Source organism: Peromyscus eremicus, unplaced genomic scaffold (assembly GCF_949786415.1).
Source record: "Peromyscus eremicus unplaced genomic scaffold, PerEre_H2_v1 PerEre#2#unplaced_91, whole genome shotgun sequence".
Taxonomy (NCBI): Eukaryota; Metazoa; Chordata; class Mammalia; order Rodentia; family Cricetidae; genus Peromyscus; species Peromyscus eremicus.
The window spans coordinates 284,722-309,648 of record NW_026734331.1 but is presented as its reverse complement, the minus strand read 5'-3'; the positions used below and the strand labels follow the sequence as shown (position 1 = coordinate 309,648).

General features: G+C 40.1%; 1 protein-coding gene and 1 long non-coding RNA gene across 53 annotated transcripts in view; one reads left to right on the top strand and one right to left on the bottom strand.

The window, feature by feature from the left end:
• LOC131901485 (synaptonemal complex protein 3-like) overlaps positions 1-3,507 on the top strand; it is a 132,612-nt gene extending 129,105 nt beyond the window's left edge. For all 3 annotated transcript variants that reach the window (XM_059252613.1, XM_059252614.1, XM_059252615.1), the window contains one exon: positions 3,360-3,507. In XM_059252613.1, the coding sequence (XP_059108596.1) occupies positions 3,360-3,415 (56 nt within the window). In that variant the 3' untranslated portion in view covers positions 3,416-3,507. The remainder of the gene's footprint in view (positions 1-3,359) is intronic.
• Positions 3,508-7,415: 3,908 nt separating this feature from the next.
• LOC131901492 (uncharacterized) overlaps positions 7,416-24,927 on the bottom strand; it is a 39,381-nt gene continuing 21,869 nt past the window's right edge. For 9 of the 50 annotated variants that reach the window (XR_009376694.1, XR_009376700.1, XR_009376693.1 and 6 more), the window contains 9 exons: positions 20,214-22,281; positions 19,662-19,772; positions 17,483-17,589; positions 9,708-17,323; positions 9,500-9,610; positions 9,010-9,147; positions 8,678-8,912; positions 8,348-8,581; positions 7,416-8,256 (listed from right to left, as the gene is read on the bottom strand). This is a non-coding gene — a long non-coding RNA (uncharacterized LOC131901492). The remainder of the gene's footprint in view (positions 8,257-8,347; positions 8,582-8,677; positions 8,913-9,009; positions 9,148-9,499; positions 9,611-9,707; positions 17,324-17,482; positions 17,590-19,661; positions 19,773-20,213; positions 22,282-24,927) is intronic. The other 41 variants (XR_009376709.1, XR_009376713.1, XR_009376712.1 and 38 more) reach the window with 34 other exon arrangements.

The following is a 24,927-nucleotide window of genomic DNA, read 5'->3' as shown; positions in this document are numbered from 1 at the left end:
TCTTCAGTATATACCAGAATCCCGAAGTAGTGTGCTCTAATGCCAGCGAAAGGATGGACTTGCTATTAAGAGCAAGAGCAAGCAGGCAAAGAGAGCAAGCTTCCTTCCTCCATGAATTTTATATAGACTGCCAGCAGAAGGTGTGGTCCAGATTAAAGGTGGCTCTTCTCACCCTAAAAGTCTGGATTAAAGATGTATCTTCCCACTTCAAATATCCAGATTACTAGTGGGTCTTTACACTTCAGATGATTTAATTAATAAAAGTTCCCTCACAGATGTGCCCATCATTTAGGTCTTAGTTCATTCCAGATGGAATCAAGTTGTCTGGGAAGCAATGATCCTCCAACCACAACTGAGATGGATAGTGAATCAGGATGAAGGGACTAGGGCTCTACACTCTTCAGACTCTAAGAGCCCTTGGTTACTGTGACAATAGGAGGCCACACAGCTAAATTTTTGGTAGATGCTGGGGCAGAGCTGTTTTCATTGGTAACTGAACTTACTGGGTTTTTGAAAACGTGGTCCTCTGGCAGTGGGAGACTGAGCAAAGTGTATGGATTTAGAATAGTAGGATGAATGATTTCAGTCCATTTATTTACCTCCCAGAGATCCTGAACTGTCTTAATTATCTGAGGTCCCTGGTTTATGGACAGGGAGGAAAGGCATATTCCAAGCCAGCTGGCATGGGGTGAGAATGTTAGCATCTAACAGCCTCTTGATACAAGGAGCAATTCCCAGTCTAGCCTTTTGGTTAATGGGATATTGCTGGATCCTTATAGGTGTGGCTGTAGTCACGATTCTTCCCAGAAGTGGTGGGCGGTGCTCTTCCAAGCATGGATGATTTTTCTCAGCCCATACTTTGAGAAACTGTTATTGCAAGTACTGGATCAGGATTTATTTCTGCTTTGGAGTCTGGAAAGTTGGGAAATATTATTCAGAGAGAAGGGTAGTTTATCTGAGTTGGTAGGCAGCTGCAAAGGAAATTTTAGTTTCTTGAGGAGTAAAGGCAATGTTGGTGCCTAATTTTCAAAGCAGATCTCTGCCTGGAAGGTCGAAAGGGCAGTCTGGGACCACCATGAAAGAATGAGTCATCTGTTTGTGGCTCAGGTAAAATATTATTATAAGTGTGCGGTGATAGTCCTTAATCATACCTGTGGCTCCCTGTCCAGGTCTACATAGTCCTGGACCCTAAGGATACTTTCTTTCCATTCCCCGGGCACCAGTGAGCCAGCCCATATTTGCCTTTGAATGGAATGATCCAATGCCCATTGAGACTATTCAGCTAAACTGAACAGGACTACCCAAAAAGTTCAAAAGTTCCCCTATGACTTTTGTGGATGGAATACAAAAATCCTTAATTCAATCCTCATTCAACTCTGCTCCAGTAAGTAGATTATCTACTGGCAGCAGCCAACACCACTACACGTTCAAAAGACCAAAGGATTTTCTGCTCCAGACTTTGGGACAACATGTCTCTCTGAAAAAGGCTCAACTTACAAACAGAGGTCTTGTATCTTGGATACAAATTTGCTCTAGGTAGTAGAACTCTCAATGGCTTCCCAGAAGGAAGCTATCCTCAGGACCACCACTCCTAAAGCAAGAAGCAGGCATGCAAATTCCTGGGGGAGTCTGTATATTGTAGGCTCTGGGTTCCTGCTTTTGCTGAAATAGCCCGGCCCCTATATTTTCCTACTGTGGGAGATGATTCTTGGAAATGGACTGAAACAGAGGAACAAGCTTTCTGGGAACTAAAGCAGGCTCCAACCTAAGCCCCAGCTTTGGCTCGACTAGATGTCACTAAACTGTTCCACCTTCTCAGTCATGAGACTCAGAGCATTGCAAAGGGCATTTTGACTCAGACCCTAAAACCCTGGTGGTCTCCAGTCGGCCATCCTGTTTGTGTGCCATAGCCCAAACCACTATACCAGGAAGAGAAGCTGACAAACTCACCCTGGTCCAGGTCCTGACTTTAAGGGCTCCACATGCTGTGGAAACCCTCTTAAGAGGGGCAAATGGCTAGTGGGTGTCAAATGCCAGTATCAGGGTCTGTTGCTCCATCTTACATTTGCTGCTGTGCACAAACTCAACCCTGTGACATTGATGCCTGATGATGACCCTGAGGTCCTACTCCATAACTATGAGGACTTGCTGGAAATTTCTAAGGCCAGTTTTCCAGAACTTCAGGACACTCCCCTGTCTGAGGCAGAGGCTGATCTCTTTACTGATGAAAGCAGCCTAGTCATTAATGGAGTAGGAGTACTACAGCAGCAGTAACTAACCAATGGGACACCATATGGGCACAAGCCTTGCCACAAGGCACATCAGACCAAAAGGCAGAGCTGATGGGTCTCACTCAGACCCTACGCTGGGGAAAGTGAACATTTATACAGACCGCAGGTATGTTTTTGCTACCTTTCATGTCCATATTATGATTTATATAGGAGAGGTATATAGCATTAATCCTAATTGATCTTAATAATAAAAACCCAGAGCCAGATATCGGGGTAACTGCTGAAAGATCAGAGAGACAAAGGAGCAAGCTATAGCCACCTCTTACCTTGCCAATTCCTCAGCCTGAAGGGAGGGCAAGTTCCTGTCTCCACCTGCCTTATATTCCTCTCTCTTCCCAGACATAAAACTTCCTGTTTCCTCCTCCCTAGTGCTGGGATTAAAGATGTGTGCCAACACTGCCTGGCCTCTGTGGTTAACTAGTGGCTAGATCCACACTCTGATCTTCAGGCCAGCTTTATTTGTTAGGGCACCAACAAAATATCACCACAGATATTAACTGCTGGAAGAAAAACTCTAAAACAGAGAGGAAATTCTAGCTGTCCTTAAAGCAGTCTGGCTCCCTAAGGAGGTAGCTGTTATCCATGACAAGGGGCATCAAATGGCAGCACACCTGAAGCTCAAGGAAACTGTAAGGCAGACCAGGTAGCCTGACAGACAGTAGAGATGCCTGAGTGAGGTAATCCAAAAAAAGAAAGAGAAACATGGTATGCACTCCCTCCCAAGTGGATATTAGTTGTAACTAAAGGACAACCATGCTACAATCCATAGACCCAGAGAAGCTAGGTAACAAGGATGGCCCAAGGGATGACACATGGATATCCCTGGTAAAGAGAAATAGAAGAGATTTCATGGATGCACTGGGGGTGGGTGGTGATTAGAACATGAGGGGGTCAGGTTGAGGGTAGGTTGCAGGGGGAGAATATTGAAAGTGATTACTAGTCCTAGAAATCTAGCCAAATACACAGAGATAGTGAGATTATGTATCTTAGATTAACTACTAACACCACTTTACTAGGGGTGGTATATAATTCCAAATTGCATTATAAATCTTACCTTTATACCCACAGATGAATGTAGCCCTCACCCCTCATCAGAGAATCTTCTCTCTGCAGCAAATGAATGAAACAGAGGCCATGACAAGAACAAGTCATGCTGGAGAGATAAACAGAATGTCAGGAGCCAAAGCACAAAGAATAAATCTACAACATAACACAACTCCTGTTGTTGGATTCAGGAAACCACAGAAGAAACAGAAGTATTTTAAGAACCAGAGGACAAAAAATTCTACTATGGGATTGTGTCTCCTAAAAATGAAAAGGAAGCTATACCCATGACATTGCAACCGTATTGCTGCCTAAACAAGACCTGGGCAATGATGGTAAGGGGGAAATAGAACAGGGTTCCACCCTAGATAAGAACTATAGGCAACTAATGACTGCTGAGAGAAGGAAAATTTACCTGTCAAGAAATGAGACCACCTAATTGGTTACTCAATACAAAGTGATCAGCCCTGAGATAAAAAAATGGACTCATCAGGTTATATTTATAAATACATGCATATTTATATGTAACAATAATAAAGAAAAACAGACCATCAATTAGAGAGGATGTGGGGTATTACAAGAGAAGGAAGGATGAAGTGATGTAATTATATTATTTAAAATAAACTAATATAAATACAAAATTATATTATTTAAAATAAACTAATATAAATACAAAATTATATTATTTAAAATAAACTAATATAAATACAAAATTATATTATTTAAAATAATATAAGAAATAAACATTTTGAGATTTCATCTTACCTCACTCAGAATTTATTTAGATAGATAGATAAATATTTAGATAGATAGATAGATAGATAGATACATAGATAGATAGATAGATAGATAGATAGATAGATAGATAGATAGATAGATAGATCATGGTGTGGATGTAATGAAAGGGGAATATTTATATTTTGTGGGAGTACAACCTGGTGTAGCCGCTGTGGAAATCAATGTGGAGGTTTCTCAAAAATATAAAAACAGAACTGCCATATGAGCTATGTTCAGAACTCTTGAATATGTACAGAAGAGATTCGTATCCTACCAGAGAGGCATTTGTACATCCATCTTCACTGCGGCTCCATTCACAATAGGAAATTGAATCAACCTAGATGCCGATCAACTGAAGAATGGTTGAGGGGAAATTGTGCCACACAGACACAATGAAATATTACTAACCTATAAGAAATTATAATCATGAGATTTACTGTTATATATGGAACTGATAAAACTTATCCTGAGTAATACAAGCAGATCAGAAAGACAAATGCCATGTTCTCTCTTAGATGTGGATGTTATCTTTGAATCCTTTGTGTGTATGATTAAACAGGACTTGACGTGGTACCCAGGTACTTAAGAAAGAAGCCCTTTGGGGAGCGACACATTAATGGAGGGGAGATATTAAAACATAAACTGGAGGAGGAAAGAAATAAAACATTCAAAGGAGTAGGGTGAGAAAATGAAGGGGTGGTGGAATGTCTAATCAAAATGTAGGGTGTGTTCAATGCTATACAGAAAGCTATGAGATAGCCACCTGTGTAAAACACTGTATAATCAGAGTGGATTAGAGAACACAGGGAATGAGAAATAGGTGGTTGGGATAATCCAGGTTAAAAGTTTAAGTGAGGATGGGGATGGGATGTTGAAATATATGTATGGATATATGCAGAAGCCTTGTGGAAATATACTAGATTGTAAGCTAATTAGAAATATAATGTATATTGAAAAGAGTTTGGAGAGGAGGCCTCTCCACAGGTGGACAATGATGCTTTCAAAAGGTATGAGTCAGTAAATGAAAATGTGTGCCCAGCATAGTTACCGCTCCACAAGTTTTGGTCAGAGAGGCCACAGAGAGTCACGTGAAACAGTGCAGGCTATTGCCACTGCTCTTATTTTTGAACTATAACTAGATGGGTAAACTTTTTTGAAGACATCACTCAACTTCCTTCTAGCTAGCTTACACAGTTCCAGAAGGTGCAATGGAAGCAGCAATGAGCAAGAGACAAATTGTTTCCCTCACTGCTAGGTCCTGCGTGCTACAATATTGGCCTGCCTGGAAAATTTGCCCACTGGTATTAACAGTGACATGACAGTTACAGGGTAACCAAGAACCTTCTACTTGAGTATGAGGGCTACTCTACAGGAGGTCTTTTGTACTTACTAGGCCAAAGCCTATAACTAGGGAAATCACAGCCCCTAGGTGTGAACACACTGCTATTGTTATATTTAATGGCCATGCTGCAATCTGTCTTCTGAATATTTGTGTTTATACCCTTAGATTTGGGTCACTTTCAACTTTGGTCAGAGACACTTCTTTTTCTTTTCTTTTTTTATTATTAAGAGATTTTCTATTCATCTTACATATCAACCATGGATTCCCCTCTCCTCCTTCTTCCCACCTCCCAGTCTTCCCCCCCAACACACTCCCCATTCCCACCTCCTCCAAGGCAAGGTCTCCCCTGGGTAGTTAGCCCAGCCTGGTAGATTCAGTTGAGGCAGGTCCAAGCCCCTCCTCCCTGCACCAAGGCTGCACAAAGTGTCTCACCATAGGCCCTAGGTTCCAAAAAGCCGGCTCATGCACTAAGGACGGGTCCTGATCACACTGCCTTTGGGCCCCCTAAACAGTTCAAGATAAACAACTGTCTCACTTATCCAGAGGGCCTAGTCAAGTACCATGGGGGCTCCTAAGCTGTTGGTTCACAGTTCATGTGTTTCCACTAGTTTGACTAATTGTCTCTGTACTTTTTCCAATCGTGGTCTCAATATCTCTTGAGACACTTCTTTTTCACAGTAGTGGTTAAGGCAGAGACTCATAGCTGGTCAAAATACAGAGTACAAGTAACTGAGAGCTCATTCATGGATGAATCTGCTATATTAACCTTCACTCACCAAAAGTTATAAGGATATCACAGAAAAGCATGCAGAAAGAATTGAAGAGACAATCAAGTCAGAGATTTAAAATGCAGATTTCTGTAAATAACATAACTGCTGCATACTCCAATTAACAGTACCTTTGGTTACCTACTCAGGATCAAACTCTTCAAAGTTCTAACATGAATTGTGAAGGATGTGTCTAAGGGCACACCATTGGAGGGGCTATGAGCAACTGGTGGTTTCTGAGAAAGGGAAAGTCACTCCTTTTGGAGAAATGGCCTCTGTTAGGTTGTCCATGCTCTAGTAGGTGGACTCACACACATGGGCACATGGGCAACACTAAGTGGACTCAGAGGGTTATTAATAATAAAAACAGAAAGCATGAAGTTGAGAAGACGACAGACTGGTACCACTACAGGGAGTTGAAGGGAAGAAATGGTCAATGGATAAAATCAAAATATATTGTCTACATGTATAAGCTCTTGAAAGAATAAAACAATTTTAAAAAGTACTCTAAGACAATATGATGGTTTGAATAAGAAAGGCCTCTGTAGGCTCATGTACTTGAAGTGCTTGAATAAGGAAGTGGGGCCTTGTAGGAGGAAATGTGTCACTGGGAGTGGGCAGTGAGGTTCCAAAAGCCCATGCCATGTCCAAAGTATTTGCTCTCTCTGCCTATGGATCAGGATGTAGTTTTCAGCTACTGCTCCAGAGTCTGCTGGCATGCCTCCGTGTTTCCTGCCATGATGATAATGGCCTAAACCTCTGACACTGAAACAAGCCCCAGATTAAGTGCTTTCTCTTGTAATAGTCGCTTTGATCTCGGTGTCTCTTTACATCAGTAGAACAATGGCTAAGATAGGCTGTGGTTCAAGTCATATAGTTAAAATAAGGAATCAGTTGTAGGCCAAATTTAACATACATACTATTTGACACTTTTTTTTATTTTCCCAAACTAATATTTTATTAATCATTTGAGAATGTCATACAACATACCTCAATCACACTTGCTTCACATTCCTCCGAGGTCCACCCTCCCACCCTTTTGGCATCCTCCCCCAGAATAGAAAAAAGACAATGTAACAAGTCCAATTGGTGTTACCCTTATACTCATTGGAGCATAGTCAAACTTGCAGTGGCCAGCCCCTTAAAAAGGAGATCTTCGCCAACCCCTGCCTGAAGCCATCAACTGTGAAGAGCTACAGATAAGTATTTTTATTACAACTTTCAAGGACTCTCCAATAAGATCCTGTCTGGATTTTCTTTTTTGAGGGATGGTGGCACAGAAGCCTTCAATGTCTGTCTGAATTTCAGTTATGATTCTACAGTCATTGATACCACTGTAAAAGAAGCTCCCTGCCAATAGAAGTCAGTGGCAGTACAGATCTCGGACTTCCACATGGTTTCCAGTAGCAGAATGGATCATAGACTTCTAAAGGGTTTCCAGGAGCAGCACAGATCATGGTCCACAAGATTTCTGGTGACAGCTTGGATAACTGACATCCATCTGGTCCATGACATCAACACAGATCACCAACATAACATGTTTGCGGGAGGCATCACAGATCACTATCAGGATGACTGCTTGTGGCAGTACTAATGACAGACGTTGACACATTCTTCATCAGCATCTGGGTCATGGATATTCAACTGGTCTTCAGCATGCAGCCCAGAGCATGAACATAAACATAGTTTTTGGTGGCAGCAAGGACAAAGATGTCAACATGGTCTCCAGCACCAGGATGGCTTAATGATATCAAAATAGTTTCTGTTGGCAGCTCAGATCATTTATATTGACCTAATCCCCAGCAGCAGCACAGACTACAATCATCGTGGTCATCATCGTAGATTCAGGTGGCAACATGGACAATGGACATCCACAAGGTCTAAGATTCCAACAAAGACTATGGCCATAAACATGGTTATCAGCGGCAGCATGAATGAGTGACATCAACATAATTTCAGATGTTAAGTCAGATAACGGACATCCACATGGTCAAAACAGGGAACAAAGATCAGTGACATCAACAAGGCTGGTTTCCTGTGGTAGATCATATACATCAACTTAGTTTCAGGTGGCAGACAAATCACAGAAATCAACATTATATACATTACCAACACAGGACACTTACCTGAATTGGGTCTCAGGTGGTAGTATGCACCACTGATTTCTGCATTGTCTCAGATGATAACAGACTACAGACAGCAGTATGGTTACAAGCGGAAGCAAGTTTCAGTAGCATCAACATGGTTGACAGCAATAGCAAAGATCAGTGACATCAGCAAAGTTTCAGAAAACAGGTCGAATCATGGATATCAGCCAGGTTAAGACAGGCAGCGAGAATCAGTCACATCAACATGGTTGCCTGTGTCAGTATAGATCATGGATATCAACTTGGTTTCAGGTGGCAGACAGATCATGGAAATCAATATTGTACACATGAGAGACACAAGAAGCTTACTTGAACTGGGTCTCAGGCAGCAGTATGGACGAATGACTTCAACATTGTTTCTGATGACACTGTACACTGCAGACATCAATATGGTTACAGGTGGTAGCAAAGTTCAGTAACCTCAACATGTTGACAGCTACAACATAGATCAGTAACATCAACAAAGTTTTGGACGGTAGGTTGGATGATGAACATCAACATGGTTAGAAGATGCAGCAAAGAACAGTGACATCAACATGATTTCCTGCAGCGGCATGTATCAAGAGTATTAAATTAGTTCTGGATGGCGTGTGGGATCAAGGAAATCAACATTATTTATATTGGCAGCACAGAATACTTACCTCAATGTGGTCTCAGGTGCAAGGACAGAACATGGATGTCAACATCGCATCCAGGGGCAACAAGGACTGCAGGCATCGCCATGGCTCCCTGAAGCAGTAGGGGTTGAATGGTAGGTGAGATCATGGGCAGCAACATAGCTAGCAGAGGCAGCAAGGTTCAGAGACATCAAAATGTTTGCCACTGGCAGTACAAATCAGTGATATCAACATAGCTTTGGGGGGCAGATCAAATCAAAGACAACAACATGGTTAACAAAGGCAGCACAGATCAGGGACAGCAGCATGGTTACTGGTAAAGTATGGAACAAGGACATCAACATGGTCTCTGGAGGTAGCAAAGACAAAGACTATCAATGAAGCTTTCAGAATGAGTAGGATCAGGGAAATGACATGGTGTTCAGTGGAAAGAGAGAATAGATGCATCAACACGGTTACCAGTGGCAGCATAGCCTCTGCTGTCACATTGAGACATGAACATCAACATGCTTACCAGAAGTAGGAAGGATCCATGACATCAACATAGTTTTGAATGGAGGGTTGGCTCATGGATATCAACATAGTTAAAACATACAGCAAGGATCAGTGACATCAATGTGGTGGCCTGCAGAAACATGGGTGATGAAGTACAACTTAGTTTTGGATAGTAGCTTAGATCGAAGAGAAGAACATACTTCACACTGGCAACAAAAACCATTTACCTCAGCATGGATTAAGGAGTCAGAACAGAACATCGACATCAATATCATATCCCTGGGCACCAAGAACCACAGGCATCAACATGGCTTCCAGAATCAGTAGGGACAGCATGGTAGGCCAGATCATGGTAATTAACATGATAAACAAAAGAAGCAAGAATCAGTGGTATCAACACGGTTCCAGGGACAGAATGAATTACAGATATCAACTTCAGTTCCAATGGCAGATCAACTCTTAGAAATCAATATTCTTCATGTTGGCAACACAGAAAACTTACCTCAGCATGGTCTCAGGTGGCAGGTCAGACTATTAACATCAACATCTTATCCAGGAGCAAAACTTACCATAAGGCATCAACATGGACTTCAAACCCATAGGAATAGCACAGAGAGGTTCATGAACATGATAAAGAGGACAGCAGGCATCAATGTCATCAACAAGGTTGTAGGTGGCAGCATGTAAATATCAACAGTTTCAGATGGTAGCTGAGATCATGGCAATTAACATTCATCATATTGGCAGCATAGAACATTGGACCAATAGGGTCTCCTATTAGATAGATATCCATATGGGTAACAAAAGTAGCAGGGATCAATTAAATCCACAAAGTTTCAGGTGGCAGCATGTTGAATAGATAGCCACATAGTTTACTATAGTAGTTGAGATCAGGGAAACAAACTTTTTTGTGATGGAAAGACATAACATGGTCTCAAGTAGCAGGAATGATGGACATCAACATTAGATCCATGGGCAAGAAAAGAACCTGGCATCAACATGGCTTCCAGAAATAGTAGGAATAGCATGGTATGTCTGCTCAGGGACATATACATGTCTAATAGATGCAGCAGGGATGAATGAATTCAATTGGTTTGGAGGTGACAGCAAGTATTCCAGGTATTAACCTAGTTTCAGTTGGTATTTTCCTTCTTAGAAATTTACATTCTTTATGTTGGCAACACAGAACATTTACATTAATATGGACATAAGTAGCCAGAGAGTTAATGGCAATCAACATGTTATCCCATGGTAACAGGAACCACCTGAATCAACATGGCTTACAAAAACAATAGGAATGTTAGACAGGTCCTATAATAGACTTCATCAAAGTTAACAGAGGAAGCAGAGGTTAATGAGAACATCACGGGTGCAGGTGGCAGCATGAATTACAGATATAAGCTAAGTTAACAAAGGTTCATTAAATCTTGAGAATTACCATTCTATGTATTGCCAAAAAGGAACACTTACCTTAACATGATAACTTGTAGCAGGAGAGATCATGGAAATCAACCTGTTGTCCAGTGGTAAGATAATGAGCATCAACATTGCATCCGGAAGGAGTAGGAATAGCATTGTAGTTCCAATCATGGACACGCATATGTTTAAGAGGCTCATCTGGGATTAAAGACCTCAACTTGTTTGGAGGTAGCAGCATGTATTCAGGATATTAACTTAGTTTCTGATAGTATATCAATTCTTGGAAATTACATTCTTTATATAGGCAACACAGAACACTTACAGAAATAAGGCAATAAGTGGATGGAGAATTGAAAGCAATCAAGGTGTTATCCCATGGTAATAATGACCACGTGCATCAACATGGCTTACAAAACCAATAGGAATGCATTGGAGGTGCATTCATAGACAACAACAGGATTAACAGTGGCAACAGTGATCAATGACCTCAGCATGGTTGGAGGTTACAGCGTGAATGACGGATATCTGCTTAATTACCAATGCTTGTTAAATCTTGGAAACTACCATTCTACACATTGCCAAAAAGGAACACTTGCCTTAATATAGCCATAAGGGGCAGGTGAATTTATGGCAAACAAGATATTAACCCATGATATAAAGGACCACCTGCATCATCATGGCTTACAGAACCAATAGGAATGGAGGCGAGCTCCATTCATTAATGTCAGCAGGGTTTGCAAAGGCAGCAGTGATCAATGACTTCAGCATGGCTGCAGGTGGCAGCATCAATTATGTGTATCAACTTAGTTACCAAAAGTTGGTTAAATCTTGGAAATTACCATTCTATATATTGGCAACAAGGAAAGTCTACATTAACATCATCACCTGTAGAAACAGAGATCATGGAAATCAACATGGTGTCCAGTGGTTTACAAGACCATGAGCAACAACACTGCTACCATAAGTAGTAGGAAAAGCATTATAGTTCCAATCATGGACATCCATATCGGTAATGGAAGCAGCAGGGATCAATTAAATCCACAAGGTTTCAGGTGGTAGCATATTGAATGGATAGCCACATAGTTTACTTTGGTAGTTAAGATCAGGAAAATTAACATTCTTCATGCTGGAAAGACAGAACTCTTGCATCAACATGATCTCAGGTAGGAGGACAGATGGACATCAACATCAGATCCATGGGCAAGAAAGAACCCTGGCATCAACATGTCTCCCAGAAATAGTAGGAATAGCATGGTATGTCTGCTCATGGACATCTGCATGATTAACAAATGCAGCAGGGATGAATGAATTCAATTTGTTTGGAGGAGACAACAAGTATTCCAGATATCAAAATAGTTTCAGTTGCTATTTCTGTTCTTGGAAATTTACATTCTTTATGCTGGCAACACAGAACACTTCCATGAATATGGTCACAAGGGGACAGAGTGGTCATGGGAATCAAAGAGTTATCAAACGGAAACTAAGACAATATGAATCAACGTGGCTTACAGAAACAATAGTAATTCCTTTCATGTCCTTTCATAAACATCGACAAGGTTAACAGAGGCTGCAGGGATCAATAACATCAACATGGGTGCAGGTGGCAGCATGAATTACAAATATTCACTGAGTTAACAAAGGTTCATTAAATCTTGGGAATTACCATTATATATATTGCCAAAAAGGGACACTTACCTTAATATTGTCACTTGTAGCAGGAGAGATCATGGTAATCAACCATGGTGTCCAGTGGTAAGAAGATCATAAGCATCAACATTGCTTCCAGAAGGAGTAGGAATAGCACTATAGTTCCAATCACCGACATGCACATTTTTAATAGACTCAGTTGTGTTTAATGACCTCAATTTGTTTGGAGGTAGCAGCATGTATTCAGGATATTAACTTAGTTTCTGTTAGTATTCAGTTCTTGGAAATTACATTCTTCATATTGCCAACACAGAACATTGACATAAATAAGGTGATAAGGGGATGGAGAATTCATAGCAATCAAGGTGTTATCCCATGATAACAAGGACCACATGCATCAATATGGCTTACAGAAAAAAATAAGAATGCATAGGAGCTTCATTCATTAATATCAAAAGGGTTTATAAAGGCAGCAGTGATCAATGACATCAGCATGGCTGCAGGCGGCAGTATGAATTATGTGTATCAGGTTAGTTACCAAAAGTTAGTTAAATCTTGGAAATTACCATTCTGTACATTGACAACAACAAACATTTACCTTAAGGTGGTGACTTGTAGCAGAAGAGATAATAGCAATCAACATGGTGCCCACTGGTAAGACGATAATGAGCATCAACATTGCTTCCAGAGTAGAAGGCATGGTTTTGTGCCTCCAGTGATGGACATCCACATGGTTAACAGAAGCAGTAGGGATGTATCATATGGACAGTGTTTCAGGTAGCAAATAGTACAAAGGAGAGCCACACAGTTTACTTTGGTAGTTGAGATCAGAGAAATTAACTATCGTTATGATGGAAAGACAGAACACTTGCACCAACATGCTGTCAGGTAGGAGGACAGATAGACATCAACATCAGATCCATGGGCAAGAAAGAACCCTGGCATCAATGTGGCTTCCAGAAGTAGTAGGAACAGTATTGTGGGCCCACTCATGGACATCCACATGTTTAACAAATGCAGCCAGAATAAATGAATTCAATTTGTTTGGAGATAACAGCAAATATTCTGGATCTCAACTTAGTTTCAGTTGGTATTTCAATTCTTGGAAATTTACATTCTTTATGTTGGCAACACAGAACACTTCCATCAATGTGGACATAAGGGGCCCAAGAGGTCATGGCAATCAAGATGTTATACCATTGTAACAAAGACTACATGTATCAACATGGCTTACAGAAACAACAGGAATGCATTGGAGGTGCATTCACATTCACAGACATCAACAGGGTTAATATTGGCAAAAGGGATCAATGACATCAGCATGGATGGAAGTGGCAGCATGAATTACGAATATCTGCTTAGTAACCATTGCTTGTTAAATCTTGGATATTACCATTCTACACATTGCCAAAAAGAAACCCTTGCCTTTATATGGCCATAAGGGGCTAAAGAATTTATGGCAATCAAGATATTAACCCATGGTATAAAGGACCACCTGCATCAACATGGCTTACAGAACCAATAGGAATGCAGGGGAGCTCCATTCATTAATGTCAGCAGGGTTTGCAAAGGCAGCAGTGATCAATGACTTCAGCATGGCTGCAGGTGGCAACATGAATTATGTGTATCAACTATACATTGGCAACAAGGAAAGTCTATATTAACATAATCACCTGTAGAAACAGAGATCATGGAAATCAACATGGTGTCCAGTGGTTTACAAGACCATGAGCAACAACACTGCTACCACAAGTAGTAGGAAAAGTATTATAGTTCCAATCATGGACATCCATATCGGTAATTGAAGCAGCAGGGATCAATTAAATCCACAAGGTTTCAGGTGGTAGCATATTGAATGGATAGCCACATAGTTTACTTTGGTTTTAAAGATCAGGAAAATTAACATTCTTCATGCTGGAAAGACAGAACTCTTGCATCAACATGTCTCAGGTAAGAGGACAGATGGACATCAACATCAGATCCATGGGCAAGAAAGAACCCTGGCATCAACATGTCTCCCAGAAATAGTAGGAATAGCATGGTATGTCTGCTCATGGACATCTGCATGATTAACAAATGCAGCAGGGATGAATGAAATCAATTTGTTTGGAGGAGACAACAAGTATTCCAGATATCAAAATAGTTTCAGTTGCTATTTCTGTTCTTGGAAATTTACATTCTTTATGCTGGCAACACAGAACACTTCCATGAATATGGTCACAAGGGGACAGAGTGGTCATGGGAATCAAAAAGTTATCCCACGGAAACTAAGACAATATGAATCAACATGGCTTACAGAAACAATAGTATTTCCTTTCACGCCCTTTCATAAACATCGACAAGGTTAACAGGGATCAATGACATCAGCATGGGTGCAGGTGGCAGCATGAATTACAAATATTCACTAAGTTAACAAAGGTTCATTAAATGTTGGGAATTACCATTATATATATTGCCAAAAAGGGACACTTACCTTAATATTGTCACTTGTAGCAGGAGAGATCATGGTAATCAACCATGGTGTCCAGTGGTAAGAAGTTCATGAGCATCAACATTGCTTCCAGAAGGAGTAGGAATAGCACTATAGTTCCAATCACGGAAATGCACATTTTTAATAGACTCAGTTGTGTTTAATGACCTCAATTTGTTTGCAGGTAGCAGCATGTATTCAGAATATTAACTTAGTTTCTGTTAGTACTTCAATTCTTGGAAATTACATTCTTCATATTGCCAACACAGAACATTGACATAAATAAGCTGATAGGGGGATGGAGAATTCATAGCAATCAAGGTGTTATCCCATGATAACAAAGACCACATGCATCAATATGGTTTACAGAAAAAATAGGAATGCATGGGAGCGTCATTCATTAATATCAAAAGGGTTTATAAAGGCAGCAGTGATCAATAACATCAGCGTGGCTGCAGGTGGCAGTATGAATTATATGTATCAAGTTAGTTACCAAAAGTTAGTTAAATCTTGGAAATTACCATTCCATACATTGACAACAACAAACATTTACCTTAAGGTGGTGACTTGTAGCAGAAGAGATCATAGCAATCAACATGGTGCCCAGTGGTAAGAAGATAATGAGCATCAACATTGCTTCCAGAGTAGTAGGCATGGTATTGTGCCTCCAATGATGGACATCCACATGGCTAATAGAAGCAGTAGGGATGTATTATATCCACAGTGTTTCAGGCAGCAAAAAGTACAAAGGAGAGCCACACAGTTTACTTTGGTAGTTGAGATCAGAGAAATTAACTTCGTTATGATGGAAAGATAGAACACTTGCACCAACATGGTGTCAGGTAGGAGGACAGATAGACATCACCATCAGATCCATGGGCAAGAAAGAACCCTGGCATCAATGTGGCTTCCAGAAGTAGTAGGAACAGTATTGTGGGTCTGCTCATGGACATCCACATGTTTAACAATTGCAGCCAGAATAAATGAATTCAATTTGTTTGGAGATGACAGCAAATATTCTGGATATCAACTTAGTTTCAGTTGGTATTTCAATTCTTGGAAATTTACATTCTTTATGTTGGCAACACAGAACACTTCCATCAATATGGACATAAGGGGCCCAAGAGGTCATGGCAATCAAGATGTTATACCATGGTAACAAGGACCACATGTATCAATATGGCTTACAGAAACAACAGGAATGCATTGGAGGTGCATTCATATTCACAGACATCAATAGGGTTAACATTGCCAAAGGGGATCAATGACATCAGCATGGATGGAGGTGGCAGCATGAATTACGGATATCTGCTTAGTAACCAATGCTTGTTCAATCTTGGAAATTACCATTCTACACATTGCCCAAAAGGAACACTTGCCTTAATATGGCCATAAGTGCTGGAGAATTTATGGCAATCAAGATGTTAAACCATGGTATAAAGGACCACCTGCATCAACATGGCTTACAGAACCAATAGAAATGCAGGGGAGCTCCATTCATTAATATCAGCAGGGTTTGCAAAGGCAGCAGTGATCAATGACATCAGCATGACTGCAGGTGTGAGGATGCATTATGTGTATTAACTTAGTTACCAAAAGTTGGTTTAATCTTGGAAATTATCATTCTATACATTGGCAACAAGGAACACTTACATTAACATCATCACCTCTAGCAACAGAGATCATGGAAATCAACATGGGGTTCAGTGGTTTATAAGACCTTGAGCATCAACATTGCTACCAGAAGTAGTAGGAAAAGAATTATAGTTCCAATCATGGACATCCATACTGGTAACGGAAACAGCCAGGATCAATGAATTCACAAAGTATCAGGTGGCAGCACGTAGAATGGATAGCCACATAGTTATTTGGGTTCGGAGAAATTAACATTCTTCATGTTGGAAAGACAGATCTCTTGCATCAACATGGTCTCAGGTAGCAGAACAGATAGACATCAACATCAGATCCATGGCAAGAAAGAACCCTGGCGTCAATGTGGCTTCCAGAAATAGTAGGAATAGCATGGTATGTCTGCTCATGGATATCCGCATGTATAAAAGATGCAGCAGGGATGAATGAATTCAATTTGTTTGGAGGTGACAGCAAGTATTCTGTATATTAACTTAGTTTCAGTTGATATTTTTGTTATTGGAAATTTACATTCTTTATGTTGGCAACACAAAACACATACATTAATATGGTCATATGGGGCCAGAGATGTCATGGCAATCAAGATGCTATCCCACGGTAACAAAGACCATATGCATCAACATGGCTTACAGAAACAATAGTAATTCCTGTCACGCCCTTTCATGGACATCAACAAGGTTAACAGAGGCAGCAGCGGTCATTGACATCAGCATGGGTGCAGGTGGCAGGATGAATTACAGATATTAGATAAGTTAACAAAGGTTCATTAAATCTCAGAAATTACCATTCTATATATTGTCAAAAAGGTACACTTACCTTAATATGATCACTTGTAGCAGGAGAGATCATGGAAGTCACCATGTTGTCCAGTGGTAAGAAGATCATGAGCATCAACATTGGTTCCAGAAGGAGTAGGAATATCACTGTAGTTCCAATCATGGACACACACATGTTTAAGATAGTCAGCTGGGATTAATGACCTCAACTTGTTTAGAGGTAGCAGCATTTGTTCAGGATATTAACCCAGTTTCTGTTAGTATTTCAATTCTTGGAAATTACATAATTCATATTGGCAACACAGAACACTGACATAAATAAGGTGATAAAGGGATGGAAATTGAAAGCAATCAAGGTGTTATCCCACGGTAATAATGAACACATGCATCAACATGGCTTACAGAACCTATAGGAATGCATTGGAGGTGCATTCATAGACATCAACAAGGTTAACAGTGGTAATGGGGGTCAATGACATCAGCATGGTGTGCTGTTATTGTGTTCCCCAAAATATTGTGCACCTTAATAAACTTATCTGGGGTCAGAGACAGAACAGCTACTAGATAAAAAGTCTAGAAAATGGTGGCACTCACACTTTCATCCTAGCATTCCAGAAGCAGAAATCCCTCTGGATCTCTGAAAGTGCAAGGCCATATTGGAAACAGCCAGGCACGGTGACTCACGCCTTTAATCCCAGAAAGCAAACATTTAATCCCAAGGTGTGATGGTAGAAAGGAAAGATATATAATGTGTGAAGACCAGAAACTAGAAGTATTTCGCTGGTTAAGCATTTGGCTGGTTAAGCATTTGGCTAGTTAAGCTTTTAGGTTTTGAGCAGTACAGTTCAGCTGAGAGCCATTCGGATATGAGGACACAGAGGATTCCAGTCAGAAGAAACAAGATCAGCTGAGAAGTTGGCCAGGTGAGGTTAGCTGTGGCTTGTTCTGTCTCTCTGATCTTCCAGTGTTCAAACCAATACTTGGCTCAGGTTTGATTTTATTAATAAGAACTTTTAAGATTCACACTATAGCATGGTAGGAGGTGGCAGCATGAATTAGGGATATCTGCTTAGTTACCAATGCTTGTTAAATCTTGGATATTACCATTCTACACATTGCCAAAAATAAACCCTTGCCTTTATATGGCCATAAGGGGCTAAAGAATTTATGGCAATCAAGAGATTAACCCATGGTATAAAGGACCACCTGCATCAACATGGCTTACAGAACCAATAGGAATGCAGGGGAGCTCCATTCATTAATATCAGCAGGGTTTGTAAAGGCAGCAGTGATCAATGACATCACCATGACTGCAGGTGGCAGCATGAATTATGTGTATCAACTTATTTACCAAAAGTTGGTTTAATCATGGAAATTATCATTCTATACATTGGAAAAAGTAACCCTTACATTAACATCATCACCTGTAGCAGCAGAGATCATGAAAATCAACATGGTGTCCAGTGGTTTACAAGACCATGAGCATCAACACTGCTACCAGAAGTAGTAGGAAAAGCATTATAGATCTAAATATAGATATCCGTATGGGTAACAGAAGTAACAGGGGTCAATTAAATCCACAAGGTTTCAGGTGGCAGCATGTTGAATGGATAGCCACATAATTTACTTTGGTGGTTGAGATCAGGCAAATTATCTTTCTTCATGATGGAAAGACAGAACATGGTCTCAAGTAGCAGGACAGATGGACATCAACATCAGAATGATGGACAAGAAAAGAACTCTGATATCAAATTGCTTCCAGAAATAGTAGGAATAGCATGATATGTCTGCTCATGGACATCCAGATGTTTAACAGATGCAAAAGGGAAGAATGAATTCAATTTGGTTGGAGGTGACAACAAGTATTCCAGATGTCAACTTAGTTTCAGGTGGTATTTTTGTTCTTGGAAATTTACATCTTTATGTTGGCAATACAAAACATATACATCAATATGGTCATAAGTGTCCAGAGAAGTCATGGCAATCAAGATGTTATGCCATGGTAACAAGGACCATATGCATCCACATGGCTTACAGAAACAATAGGAATTCCTATCAGGTCCTTTCATAGAAATCAACAAGGTTAACAGAGGCAGCAACGGTCAAAGACATCAGCATGGGTGCAGGTGGCAGCATGAATTACAGATATTAGCTAAGTTAACAAAGGTTCATGAAATCTCAGAAATTACCATTCTATATATTGCCAAAAGGAAACTTACCTTAATATGATCACTTGTATGTAGCAGGAGAGATCATGGAATTCACCATGGTGTCCAGTGGTAAGAAGATCATGAGCGTCAACATTGGTTCCAGGAGGAGAAAGAATAGCACTGTATTTCCAATCATGGACACACACATGTTTAAGATAGTCAGCTGGGATTAATGACCTCAACTTGTTTTGAGGTAGCAGCATGTATTCAGGATATTAACTTAGTTTCTGTTAGTACTTCAATTCTTGCAAATACATTCTTCATATTGCCAACAAACAACTCTTACATAAATAAGGTGATAAGGTGATGGAGAATTCATAGCAATCAAGGTGTTATCCCATGGTAACAAGGACCACATGCATCAACATGGCTTATAGAACTAATAGGAATGCATGGGAGCTCCATTCATTAATATCATCAGGGTTAGCAAATGCAACAATGATCAATGACATCAGCATGGATGCAGGTGGCAGCACGAATAGTGTGTATCAACTTAGTTATGAAAAGTTCGTTAAATCTTGGAAATTATCATTCTATACATTGACAACAACAAACACTTACCTTAAGGTGATGAACTCTAGCAGGAGAGATCATATCAGTCATCATGGTGCCCAGTATAAGAAGATAATGAACATCAACATTGCTTCCAGAAGTAGTAGGAATGGTATTGTGCCTCCACCATGGACATCCACACGGTTAACAGAAGCAGTAGGGATGTATTATATCCACAGTGTTTCAGGTGGCAAAATGTACAATGGAGAGCCACACAGTTTTCTTTGTTAGTTGAGATAAGAGAAATTAACTTTCGTTATGATGGAAAGACAGAACACTTGCACCAACATGGTGTCTGGTAGGAGGACAGATAGACATCAACATCAGATCCATGGGCAAGAAAGAACCCTGGCATCAATGTGGCTTCCAGACATAGTAGGAATAGCATTGGAAGTCTGCTCATGGACATTCACATTTTTAACAGATGGAGCAGGGATGAATGAATTCAGTTTTTTGGAGGTGAGAGCAAATATTCCGGATATCACCTTAGTTTCACTTGGTATTTCAATTCTTGGAAATTTACATGTTTTATGATGGCAACACAGAACCCTGCCATCAATTTGATCATAATGGGCCAGAGAGGTCATGGCAATCAAAATGTTATCCCATGGTAACAAGTACCACATTCATCAACATGGCTTACAGAAGAAAAAAAAAAAAACGGAATGCATTGCAGGTGCATTCATAGACATCAACAGGGTTAACATTGGCAAAGGGGATCAATGACATCAGCATGGTTGGAAGTGGCAGCATGAATTATGGATATCTGCTTAGTTACAAATGCTTGTTAAATCTTGTAAATTACCATTCTACACATTCCCCAAAAGGAACACTTGCCTTAATATAGCTATAATGGGCTGGAGAATTTATGGTAATCAAGGTGTTAGCCCATGGTATAAAGGACCACCTGCATCAACATGGCTTACAGAACCAATAGAAATGCAGGGGAGCTCCATTCATTAATATCAGCAGGGTTTGCAAGGGCAGCAGTGATCAATGACATCAGCATGGCTGCAGGTGGGAGGATGCATTATGTGTATTAACTTAGTTACCCAAAGTTGGTTAAATCTTGGAAATTGCCATTCTATACATTGGCAACAAGGAAAGTCTACATTAACATAATCACCTGTAGAAACAGAGATCATGGAAATCAACATGGTGTCCAGATGTTTACAAGACCTTGAGCATCAACACTGCTACCAGAAGTAGTGGGAAAAGCATTATAGTTCCAATCATGGACATCCATATGGGTAACAGAAGCAGCAGGAATCAATTAAATCCACAACATTTCAGGTGGAAGTATTTTGAATGGATAGCCACATAGTTTAATTTGGTAGTTGAGATCAGGGAAATTAATATTCTTCATGTTGGAAAGACAGATACCTTGCACCAATATGGTTTCAGGTAGCAGGACAGATAGACATCAACATCAGATCCATGGGCTAGAAAGAACCCTGGCATCAAAGTGGCTTCCAGAAATAGTAGGAGCTGCATGATCTATCCACTCATGGACATCCACGTGTTTAACAGATGCAGTAGGGATGAATGAATTCAGTTTGTTTGGAGGTGACAGCAAGTATTCTGGATATCAACTTAGTTTCAGTTGTTATTTCAGTTCTTGGATATTTATATTCTTTATGTTGGCAACACAGAACATTTACATTAATATGGTCATAAGCTGCCAGAGAGGTCATGGAAATGAAGATGTCATCCAATGGTAACAAGGACCACATGCATCAACATGGCTTACAGAACCAATAGGAACGCATGGCAGTTCCTTTCATAGACAACAGGGTTAACAGAGGAAGCAGCGGTAAATGACAGCATCATGGTTCCAGGTAGCAGCATGAATTACAGATATTAGCTAAGTTAACAAAGGTTATGAAATCTCAGAAATTACCATTCTATATATTGCCAAAAAGGTACACTTACCTTAATATGGTCACTTGTAGCAGGAGAGATCATGGAAGTCACCATGGTGTCCAGTCTTAAGAAGATGATGAGCATCAACATTGGTTCCAGGAGGAATAGGAATAGCATTGAAGTTCCAATCATGGACACGCACATGTTTAAGAGACTTAGCTGGTATTAAAACCTCAACTTATTTAAAGGTAACAGCATGTCTTTAGGATATTATGTTAGTTTCTATTGGTATTTCAATTCTTGAAAATTACATTATTCTATTGGCAATACAGAACACTTACATAAATAAGGTCATAAGAGGATGGAGAATTCAAAGCCATTAAGGTGTTATCCCATGGTAACAAGGACCATATGCATCATCATAGCTTACAGAACCAATGCTTACATAGGAATGCATGGGAGCTATGTTCATTAATATCAAGAGGGTTTGCAAAGGCATCGTGATCAATGACATCAGCATGGCTGCAGGTGGCAGTATGAAATATGTGTATCAACTTAGTTACCAAAAGTTAGTTAAATCTTGGAAATACCATTCTACATATTGGCAACAACAAACTGCTGTGGGATGGTCTGTATGTCAAGTGTGTTGCTGATTGGTCAGTAAATAAATCACTGATTGGCCATTGGCTAGGCAGGAAGTATAGGCGGGACAAGGAAAAGAATTCTGGGAAGTGGAAGGCTGAGAGAGGGAGACTGCCAGCCGCCATCAGGACAAGGAAGATGTAAGGTACCAGTAAGCCATGAGCCATGTGGCAAAGTAAAGATTAATAGAAATGGGCTAAATATAAGAGTAAGAGCTAGACAATAACAGGCCTGAGCTAATGGCCAAGCAGTTTAAATAATGTAAGAGTCTGTGTGTTTATTTTATAAGTGGGCTCTGGGACTGGCGGGACTTGGTGGCGGGAGCTGGAGAAAAATTCTCCAGCAACAAATGGCGCCCAACGTGTTGGCAAGAGTTTCCACCTAAAACCTGAGTAAAAAGATTCTAAAACGGACCTAAAAACAGCTTCCTAATTGTCTCTCTCAAATAAGCGGCAGCTGCCGGTTTGAGCTACTGGAGGGTTCCTAATGTGCACTCTCGACCTACAGTATGGTAGGAATGAGGCCTCTGCAAGTAACACATTAAGCTATGTGGTGGATTTAGCCTTTGCTAGTACAAAACAAAAAAAAAGAAGTTTCTGGGCTACACGCTGCTTGGATAAAAGCATAGACCCACGATAGCTCCCAGAGCTGGCGGTAAACGTAGCCATGTTGGGAAGCTGAGGTGGGCGGAGCCAGCAGCCACAGCTGCTGCAGTTTAAGGCAAGAGATTCACAATAAGACAGATTCAGATGTAATAATTTACAATATATGTAAAAGATACGTAGGCTTGAAAGAGACAAAAAAAATGATATATAGAGTTATAGAAACAAATACATAATTTAAAAAAATAAAGTCTTTAAAGAGACAATAAAGATAATATAAAAAATAAGCCACATAAAGATGACTACCACACAGAGAATCTGGATTATGTTCTCTTTGATATTCGTAACTACAGAAAAACATTTGATTGTAAAAGCTGTTGAGTTATGCCAAAATGTATATTTTAAAGGTACCTTGACTTCAAAATTTGGATATAAGGATATGTTGCTTTGGAAAAGAGTCTCTGCTCTTGTTTCCACAGAAAGCCAGAGACTATGGATTTGTTCCAGATTAAGATACATCAGGTTTGACCAGCCAAGACCCCCTGAAAGGTCTCCAATGACACCATGGCCCAGATGATTCAACATCCAGAATGGTTTCAAGTCAACTGGCTCAGATATACAGCCTCACGGACTACTCCATGATCCTAAAATTTTCTTTCTGTCTCCAGAAGATACAGCGCCCCCCTCCAGCAGGAAGTAGTAAGAGAAGCTACGCCCAAATTCCCAAATATACCAAGCTGGCTTTAGAGATGGAATTGGCTCACTCCCCCTCTAAACCCAGACATATTGCTCAAAAAAAAAAAATGGTTAAGAGATTCTTGTGTCCCAAATCAGAAGAGCCCTCTGGTGTGGGACAGAGAAAAAACAATATTTTTATTTAAAGCAGGTTGATTATAAATACAATCTCTTTCTAAAGAAAAAAAGGGGATAGTTTAGATATGATAGGATGAAAGGGTAGATTAATGAACCTACTTTGAAAGAGTAACAACTTGTTTAAAATGTTTTACATTGCTATAGATTTTAGTTTATTGATACAAATTTAAACTTAATTTTGTTATACTGTATATATATTTCTATTCTTGTTTGAGGTATTATGTTTATGTAACTCATTTAAAATTATAATGGATAATTAAAAAATAGATTAATAATTAGTCATCTATGATAATCATATTTGTAGCCATGTTAGTTAAGTCTTCTAGGTATACATAGTTATATTTCAGATAGATAGGTAGTCTTCAAACACTTCAAAGACCTACAGAATATGGCATTTAAAATGTTTTAAAAATTTAGACTTTCTGGACAATGAGACATGTCTGCTCCTAACAGCACCGATTTACTTCAGAGAGGAGGATGGGCATCGAAGACACTCCATACGGAATTTATCTTCACCTTGACAAAAATAGCCATTTGGGCAAGAAACTGTTCTTGCCTGGACTGTCTGATCAACTGGACATGCAGGGCCCATACAAAGGTGACCACTAAACTTTGCTTGACAAAATGGTCCTTCAGGTTCCTGCTTTGCAGAGAAAACTGCCAGACATTCTACAGGACACAGAGAAAAATGAATAAGAGACTCTAGGCCTGTGGGCTGAAGACAGATGCCCCAACTTTACAAG